Source organism: Conger conger, chromosome 1 (genome assembly GCF_963514075.1).
Source record: "Conger conger chromosome 1, fConCon1.1, whole genome shotgun sequence".
Classification (NCBI taxonomy): Eukaryota; Metazoa; Chordata; class Actinopteri; order Anguilliformes; family Congridae; genus Conger; species Conger conger.
In genome coordinates, this window is record NC_083760.1 from 50,260,207 (window position 1) to 50,270,343 (window position 10,137).

General features: G+C 40.0%; 1 protein-coding gene across 1 annotated transcript; it reads left to right on the forward strand.

Moving 5' to 3' along the window:
- Positions 1-260: 260 nt before the first annotated feature.
- psmg2 (proteasome (prosome, macropain) assembly chaperone 2) lies at positions 261-4,091 on the forward strand. The gene is made up of 7 exons (XM_061259649.1): positions 261-431; positions 598-769; positions 876-934; positions 1,111-1,229; positions 2,614-2,787; positions 3,213-3,333; positions 3,428-4,091. The coding sequence occupies exons 1-7, from the start codon at positions 375-377 to the stop codon at positions 3,500-3,502; spliced, it is 777 nt and encodes a 258-aa protein (XP_061115633.1). The 5' UTR covers positions 261-374; the 3' UTR covers positions 3,503-4,091.
- Positions 4,092-10,137: the final 6,046 nt, after the last annotated feature.

The window sequence follows — 10,137 nt, forward strand, 5'->3', positions numbered from 1 at the left end:
GTTTAAACTGTGGCGGAAAAGTAAGCGGGAATGTACTCTATATGAAGCCTGAATTATTTTCTAATAAATGTGAGTAATACTCCAATAATACAATAGTCAATTTAATACATATTTTCAACTGTAGTGAAATAATTAATTCATTATATTGTTGGCCACAAAGTATTATTCTGTTTTTTAAATAAATTGACGTTTTAATCCGGCATTATCCAGAGTTCTATAACTAAATAATACGTCATAAAACGACTCTCGAGTACAAGAAGGACCCATTTGTGCATGGAAGAGGAGTAAAGCAAAGTGGTTTCCGTATGACGATAAAGAAAATTCATTTTAAACAGTTTAATTAAATATATTAGCTTTTACAGTTCACCTAAATCATGTTTATACAGATTGAAAACACTTCACCCAGCTTCAAAGAATTTACTCTGGTTATGGTATGTTAAGCACTGTGTCATTCGATAATGAAACTTTATTCATGCTGCATTGTCATTGCTGAAAATAATCTTTAGGGATGTTTGTTTGGCTCCGGTAACTGTGTTTTTACATATTACGTACTACACAAAACATCCGTTTAATGCTTTCTCTGATACATTTCAACAGCCTGCTGTATCCGTGGGGAATGTTGGCCAACTCGCGACAGACCTCATCATTTCCACCCTCAATATGTCTCGAGTAGGGTACTTCCACACCGGCTGCCTTATTCCAATGGTGGGGAACAATCCTTATGCACCATCCGCGGATAATTCAACTGAACTGTGCACGACTGCAGAAGGTATGTATGCAAGCTCGCTGCATCTGTGTGTCGCTACGCTATTTCAGACGTTTTTATTTGCTAATGCTAAATGTTGCCATGTCATGTTATTTTCACTTTTATACAGTTTACGCTTCGCCTGACTTAAAGTTGGCTGTGCTGCAGATTCGGTCTCCAATCATCCAGGTAATGCCGAAATCGAATCCGCGTGAACATTTTGCATATGAACGTTACAGCCAAACAATGCTCGTTGTGTTGAGAATCTATAATTGTAGTAAGAATTTGTAATAAGCCTTTTACATTTATATTGACATTACACGTTTACATTATCTGGAGTCACATTTTCCCCCCTCTTTTTTTAGACGAAGCGTAAACCATTTCGTAAACTGATAATCTCCTGGATCAAGTCTAGTGGCTTTGCACGAACTGTTCTACTGTCCAGCAGTCATGCTTACCAGAGGGATGACCAGCAGATTCACAGGTATAACACTCTTTAATTTGAAAAACTATTTTAGATTTGTTTTAGAGTTGTTCTGGCCTTATCAACCAAGACAGTTATTACATAAATGGGATTGATAATGGAAAAAGTGTTATGCTCAGTCCAATTCCCCACAAATTGTTTCTCTCCCCCACCATATCTATTCCCCCTCCCCACTTCCTGTGGTGTTTTCACAATGGCCATTTGGTCCGTTGTTTCCATTGAGGGACATGGTATAAGTGTTAACATTCTCGACAGTTGTTGGTTTTTGTTTTTCTGTACTTGGGGAACCCTCTAGTTCCTCTACTATATTAAACTACCGAATTGAAATAAAAACATAGGTGCATTACGTTTAGTAGGAATTTAACTCTTTTAAAAAAAAATGACACAGTGATTGGCTTGCTGATTTAAACTATTATTCAATACTGTACTGTATTTGCTAGCTAACTCCAGCCCACACATTATTGACCACACTGAAGTTAGCTACTGCCTTTCAACTGGCTCACATTAATTATTCTATCCTTTCATGTAGGCTAAAAATGCTCATGGGGTTTCAAACATTGCAGAATAATTACATTTGAAATGTAGATATTATTCTATCAAATTTCAGTAGAAAAATCTCAACATGTTGTTGGCTAAAATGTAAATGTGTACATTTCACTTTGTTCCCAATTTCTTTTCTTTTTTGACTTTTTTTTTTTTTTACTTTTAATTGAATCAAATGTATCCATTTTCAATCAGGGTGTTTTTAAATATGAAAATGAATACATTAAATTCAGTACTTAACTGCTTCCTTGTGGCCTTTAAAATGGATTAATTATTCAATGTATTTATTGACCCTGCTGACTTTACATTGCATTAGTTATTTAGCTGACACTTTTATCCAAACAGGATAATCCCCCCTGCAGCAATGTGGGGACAATCCCCCCTGCAGCAATGTGGGGACAATCCCCCCTGCAGCAATGTGGGGTTAAGGGCCTGACTCAAGGGCCCAACAGCTGCACTGATCTTACTGCCGCTACACTCAGGCTTTAACCACCAACCTCCCAGGTCCCAGTCTGAGCTACTGAGCTATAAGCTGTAGACTTGGCACCTGCACTCTTCTTTGCCAAAACCAGTATACATGCACTTAGTACCTTTCTCTGGATAAGGGTCTGCTAAATGTCAATATTATAACAATGTAAGGAGCATACATACCTGTTACTTATTTTTGATGAGCTTCTCAATAAGAGACCTGTGTTAAGGTACTGCATCTTCCCTTAGCATTTTGCCAAAGGACTATAAGCAGCATTTCATGTGAACATGTTACTTCCTTTTGCAAATTTCAGGCCTATTGTAAAATTGTGAATATGAGCATTTTGATGCCAACGGTCCTCTCTTTGTCCAGCACTCCTCTCCGGTACCTTCTCAGCCCGGCCATGCAGCGTGTGGTCGGCGATGCACTGAAGGAGCTGGACTGGAGAGAGATGGAGAAGCTGAAAATGTTCCCAGGGCTCAGCGAAACAGAGGAAAGGCTCTACATTCCAGGAGGGGGCATCACTAAAGGCCTCTACACAGACTGGTACGACCGACTTGAGCGGCTGTAATTATTTTCCCTCTGATTACAAAGGATACACACGTAACTCAGGATTAGTAAGAAGCTTAAATAACCCTGCGCAATGCCATGGTTTCTGTAACAAGCAAACAATAAGTAATAATATAATCATTTGTTATTTAGTTGATGCTTTTATCCAAAGCGACGTAGTTAATTAGACTTAGCAGGGGACAATCCCGCCTGAAGCAATGTGGGGTTAATGGCCCTGCTCAAGGGCCCAACAGCTGCATGGAATTTATCGTGCCTACACTGGGTTTTGAACCACCCAGCCTTCCGGGTCCCAGTCATGCACCTTTGCCACTAAGCTACAGGCTGTCCCATCTAAAGGAAAATCAACTTGATCGTCTGAGTGTAAACTTCTATTGTGTTTTCATTGCCCTTGTTGTTCCCAGCTGCTCTGAAGACGTCCCGCTAGCAGTGGTGCTGACCTTCTGCTCCGAGGGAGACAACATCCCAGACGCCTTCGCTCTCGTCAGCCATCTTAACGACTGGCTCCACCTGGTGGGCAAACCCGTAAGTGTCCTGGTCACGGCTGCTGCGTTCAACTTTTTATCGCGGTGGTCGTTAAGACCACATGTTTATTTTTCTTCCCTCTCTTTCCCGCCAGAGCGACGCGCAGTGGAAAGTCCCCGACTCGTGGAGACTGCTTTTCGGAAACGGGATCCCCCTGGCCATCTTCTGAGGGCAGAGTGGTCTGACCTGTCCTCTCGTGCCCAGCGCCCCCTGATGCTAATGCAGGGAAATGGGCCGTCTGCTCGCCCTGCCAAAGTATCTATTCATGAGCCCCACAGAGACTGCCATGATCATTTCCTTTTTAGATGTTAGTTATCATCCTGATATTGTGGATAGTTTTGTTAGGTACCCATTGCCTATTCTCTCCATGGTAGCCCTGGTGTCACGGTGACCATGTAATGCACTTACGACACCTGTACACTCTGAATATAGAGGTTACATTAAAATATGGGTATTGCCCTTGATGTTAGAAAGCATATGTTTGCAATCCACCAAAAGAAAATTGTATTGCAGGAGTTCCAGTGTGTACTCGATGTATTTGAACAAATACATTTGGTAATACAGTAAATTTATTGATGCTGCAAGCACACAAAAACAACCAAATCCTTCCTCTGAGTCCCTGCTGATATTTGAGTATATTTTGTATGTTACATTAATTCATCACCAAAAATTATTTTCAATCCCTTTGGACCCATGTAATTAATGCATTACAACATGTTGCTCTTTAGGTATGTAAATAAACCCTCTTCGCTATTGCACATGTTTTGAAATTTTGTACTAAATGGATGTCGTGACAAGTTGCATGCATCAGCATTATACTTTTGACTTCTAATTCTCTCTTGCGTTGCAATTCTTTCAGAGTGAAGATGCCTATGTTTTGTTCAATGGGCTCATTCCAATCCCTTTTCTTCTTTCAGAGTGAAGATGCCTATGTTTTGTTCAATGGGCTCATTCCAATCCCTTATTTTCTCCTTTTTTTTTTTCTTTTCTGCTTTTATTGCCCGTAGCTCCTCCCATCAGGAGAGGGTAGAAAAATATGACAGAAAAAAGAGTAAACGCAGGGAATTTGAAATCGTGAATTAGGCAAATGGAATGTCCATGCTTCTTCAAACGTCAGTTCAAAGCTGAGTCAGAAAATTGGGAGAGGTGGATCCACCGGTCGATCATTTATATGTCAGGCTTTCCGAAAAAATACTTCCACAAAGGATGCACTGATGTTTTCTTGCTCAAAGGAACGATTGGGAGTTCTACCTCCTAGAAGATACATTTAAGGGCTTGGAATGTCCTTTCTGGGTCAAATTGAGAAAAGTGAGCTATTGGAACCCACAGACCCCTTTATGTGCCTCTTCTCCTGGGGTATAAATGAAACTTAAGTAGATTTGGTTGTGCTAATACAACCGTGAGACAATGATGTGTTGATCTTGGCATGGTTGTGTGACCCGTGGCCTGTTGCTGCTAGAGAGCGGTTGCGGTATTTCTCCAGGCTGTAAACTTCTTGTGGGAACTTGGGCCATGACGGGCAGCACTGTGCCGATTTGAGTACAAGCTCCAGCTTGTCTAGGTTGCGCGTGGTTGGTATCCATCGCGATTGTTCCCCATTTCCTCTGGTGCTCGCTTGTGTTATTGGACTCTTAATGCACTGTTCCTGTCATTTTGGGACTGCTCAAACTCCTCTCTAAAGTGCATGCTACCACCTTCTGCCTCTTCATTTTCCCTCCTGGGTGCATTACTGTAGTGTGTGTGTGTGAGAGAGAGATAAGATGGGGACAATCCCGCTGACTGAATCCCTCTCTTCCTGTGCAGTGTGATGGTAAATGACTCCCGTCCACGGAAGGCACTGGAACAGTCAGCATGTTGGGCAGCAGTGCACTGTAATGCTTACGGAACTGGCCTTGCAACCACGAAGCTGGTGTATTTGATTGGTAGCTGGGGCGCTGCCAATGTACTGCTGAACAAAGTACTTAATATGAATGGCTTCAGTAAAATATCCAGCTGTCTAAAAGGACTATGTAAAAATGTCATCTGGGTTAGTTGCTCTGGAAGAGTGTCTGCTAAATGGCAAAATATACATTGTATCATTTTCAGAAGGTTTATTGTTCAGCAGGCTAATTCACTCATTACCTAAGCACAACCACTTCACTGATTAATGAAGTGATGCTGTGCTTTGGAAACACTTCCACAATACTACTATCATACATTTGCCAATAATTAAGAATTATTTTATTAGGCAACAAAATAACAGTGCTGTATATGAACAGAGTACTTTTTGGCAGACAACATTTTTTTCTCCCCAGTTGTAAAAACAAGAACATGCTTATAGAGTCATAAACCACAAATTTAGTTTTGTGGGAGTATGCGAGTAGGTGGCTTGTTGGCTTATTGCTCAGCTCAAACTGAATAAAGATTTGGTCAGATGGTCATGATCGGTCACAACTGTTCTGTTGGGAAAAATAGCTGCCATTTTGTAATATTTTTAAACTATTTCTCTTTCAAATAACGGTGTTGATTTAGTCTCAATTCATTGACACCGAGCAGTTTTAACTTATAATATGCCACATTGTGTGTCTGATTTGTGAAGCAGAATGGAATATTGTGTGCTGCAGCACAAGCTGGAGAGATAAATCACATTTCTTTTGAGAATTATATTCACATTGAATTAAGTAAAAAATACATGCATGACCCACCTACACATTCTCCCCTGAGAGCTTTAAAAGTAAGTTTGTTTTGCAAATGGGGAAAAAGTACAGGATGTACAGGCAACAAAAAAAAATCTTACAGAGGAATGGATTTTGTTGCTTTACTTAAATATACTGTGAGCTCCATATGTGTTGGGACTAAGACATTTTTCTTGATTTAGCTACGCACTCCACAATTTTAGATTTGTAATCAAACAATTCACATGTGGTTAAAGTGCACATTCTCAGCTTTTATTAAAGAAAAATAAATTTTTGTTTCACCATGTAGAAATGACAGCACTTTTTCATCCCCTCATTTCAGGGCACCATAAAGTTTGGGACAAATTGCTTCACTGGGGTTTTTGATTAGTCAGGTGTGTTTAGTTGCTTCTTTAGTGCAGGTGTGAGAGCTTGCAATATCTCTTGATTGCCCTTGGATTCTGTTATTGGTGTCTGTCAACATGAGGACCAGAGTTGTGCTAATTGAGTCTGAGAAATAAGAAAAAAACAGACATAGGCCAGACCATAGGGTTACCATTAATGTTTGGAACATCACTAAGAAGAAAGTGCTGATGAGCTCAGTAATCGCAAACAACCTGGTAGACTAAGGAAGACCTCAACCAAATAATTCTCATAATGATGGCGAAAAACCTGTCTGACAGATCAGAACCACTCTTCAGGAGGCAGGTGTGGATGTGCCGGTGTCTGCAGTCTGCTGACGCTTTCAGGACCAAAACTCCAGAGGCTACACTACAATACACAAACCACTATTTCTCTGTTAAAAACAGCATGGCCAGGTTGCAGCTTGTTAAGAAGTACCTAAATGAGCTTGCAGATTTCTGGAAAAAGGTCTTGTGGACAGATGACGACAAGATTAACTTGTCCAGAGTGATAGAGGCCAAAAGGAACTGCCCAAGGTTCAAAGCAAAATTAAGATTAATTCTGTTATAAAGTATTATTGGTACTTTAGGTGCATTCCATCAGATAGATACGCTGCTGAAAACACTTAAGGCAAGAAATAAGCAATGCAGTGGCTGAATTCATATTTATTTATTTATTTATTTATTTATTTATTTATTTATTTATTTATTTATTTACCAGGGACAGTGCACATTAATCAACATTTCAGTTTCCACATCATATCATCATGTTCCAGAGTTAGCTCATTTTTATCTGTAGTGCATGGACAGGGTTTTTTTTTCATGTATAAAAAATGCCCTTTAATAAAGGCAGAGAATGTGCATTTAACCACATGTACAGAGCCAAGTAAGTATCTTTGTCCCAAGACTTGCGGAGCTCACTGCATTTATGCAGGCAGATTACTGATAGCAATGAGAAAATCATTGCTATTGGAGAAAAATTGGTTTTACATTACTAAATAAAATTACTCAAATTATGACAATTTTGAAAGAAATTAGTAAGTAAAATGTTGTAAGCATTATTCCAGCACAAACTAAACATTTCCTGTCAGTGGTGATGTCATACATACAAAATACTCAGCTTTTTATAGATTAGGAAAGACCTATGGCTTTAAACAGCTGTTATTGCTACCGTAAACCCAAATAATACATGCTCCTAGACACAATTGAATTGGCTGTGATTAAGGACAAGACAGGCCTTTTCTCTCTAATGCTGCCGGTCACTCTGCTGGATTGATGGAATTACTGCTGCCATCAGCCCGTTCTGGAAACATTGAATCAATTCCTGGAAAGGGGTAGAGACGATGCCCGTGTGTAATTTTACCTGCAGTGATTCCGCTAAGTAATTCAAATCATAACCATAATGAAATTGTGACTCACCGGTATCAAGTGGGAGGCTGTGCTGAGCTGAGAAAAGGAGCGTGGGGTATTTTGACCTTTCTAGGGAGATTATAACACCCACGTTCAACCCCCCCCTCCCCCCCTCCAAGCCAACACCCTCCCCATTGTGTCTGAATGGAGCAGCTGGATTTACCCTAAACGCTTAGATGCCCATTACAGAAAGCAGTAGACCCATTATGTAATGCGAGTGACCGGAAAGCCCCTTTTGAAGGGTCTGCAGAGAGCGACCTCTTTGCAGCAGGGAAATGTGCATTAAACGCAGCGCAGTCAGTGGATCGACTTCTGACACATATCTGGCCTCTGAGTGGGACTCAATCCAATTGAGTGAGGTGGGGAGGAGGGTGGAGAGAGCACAAGAAACAACTATGAGCTGCTGGGAATGGGACAATCGTATATCATATATAAAGTCATTCAGCGTAAACATAAAGATTCCGGAAAAAATCATAATTAATTAATTGGACATTGTCGTACATGGGGGCGCTCACAAAACCGAAGAATTGGGTTTGGAATTCATTCAAGTCTTGATTCTGCTGACAGACACATTTCGGTTTAGTCCAGGTCTAAGCTTAGTCTCCACCTGTGAAACTGGCCCAGGATGTTACTAGCTGTAGTTCTGCACTTAAATCACTCTCTCTGACAGAAGATTCTGTTCTTGTCATGGAATATTTTTACCATTAGGACATTAGCACACACCAGCAGCATGATGAAGTGTTTTTTTTAGATGATCCTGAAATTGTCATGTATTATAAAATGTGATTGTGATAACGGGAAACTGGACAGTGCTGTGGAATATTTTAGGAATGTCACAGGATACCATGGTTTTGAATCTGGCACAATTCCTGGATTCTCACGTTCATTGTCTTTGCACTCCGAGAGCAAGAAAAGGGGTATTTTTAGAGAACTGTATTTAGAGATGTGTTCTGTCGCCTACACAAACACTGTGCACCGGTGTCTGAAAGGTCACCAGTGCATTTCTCTGCTATTCAAGATGGCTTCATCTGTAAAGCGCTTCATTTTGTCAATTTGTAAAGCTGTCAATAGTAAATGAATTTGGCGTTTCAAGGGAATTTAAGCAGAGTGCCCCTGTGTCTCAAAGAATCAATAACAATTCAGAGAAAAGGCAGTCCTCTTAAGGTGAAATTCAATAACAGGTTGCGAATGTGACAATTGTTTATCCTGCAGTGGCCGGAATGAAATTAAAACCTGGACTCGCCAGGTAAAACCCACTTTAAACCTCATAGCAGCTCTGTTGACCTCACATAAGGAGGTGGAAAGAGCATCTAAGAATGTGCTAGTACTGTTAGCAGGAGTATAATTTGTCATTCCAAAGTGTTTTTTTAAATCGTACTTCCTTATAAAAGAACACAATGTAGTGGTAATCAGCTTGGATGGTTCCATGAGTTTAACACAAGACAATGGAAGCCAGTCCACAAATGTCAAAAGGAAAGCAATTTTATGGAAACAGTAGTATACTGGTTATTAATATTATTAGATAAATTGCTTTTAAAGTGTTATATAGAATTTATACAAATATACAGTTTACCAATTAAAGATGCTTTGGGTTTTTTCATCCCAGTTACAAGCAGGTGTGTTTCCATCATGTTTGTAAAGAAACATTTTAAACATAGCTGCATCTGAAAAATTTTTCCATTTCCAGAACTCAATTCACAAACCATCTGCAAATGTTTCTACTGTTTTTTTTTGTTTTTTTGTATAACAGAAATACTTGGACCACTCCAAAAATTTAATTTGGATTATTTTCAATCAATTAGATGTGGACTTGCTTTTGTGTTTTGGATTATTGTCGCGCTACATTTGCCAATTTCGCTTCAGCTCATGGGCAGATAGCCAGACATTCTCCATAAGATTTTTTGGGCACAGAGCAGAATTCATGGATCCTTCAATAATAGCAAATCATCCACACTGTCACACAAACAACAATATGTTTGACTTTTCATATAATGTTCTGACTGTGCTATATTTGTTTACTCCAGAAATAATGTGACCCGTATCATTCAAAAATTGCATTGATGTTTTTCTTGGTTAGCAGTGGTTTCCACCTTGCTCTCTCACAAATCTCTTCTTTGCCCTGATATGGCTCAGGCTAAAGAGGCCTGCATGTCTTGGGATGGTCTTCTGGGATCGTGTGTGACTTCCTGGATTAGTTGTCACTGTGCCTTTTTAGGAATTTTGGCAGGCCAGCAACTCCTGGGAATATTCACCACTGTTCCAAATGTTCTTCATTTGGAGATAATGGCTCTCACTGTGGTTCAGTGGAGTCCCAGATCCTTAGAAATGGCTTTTTAACC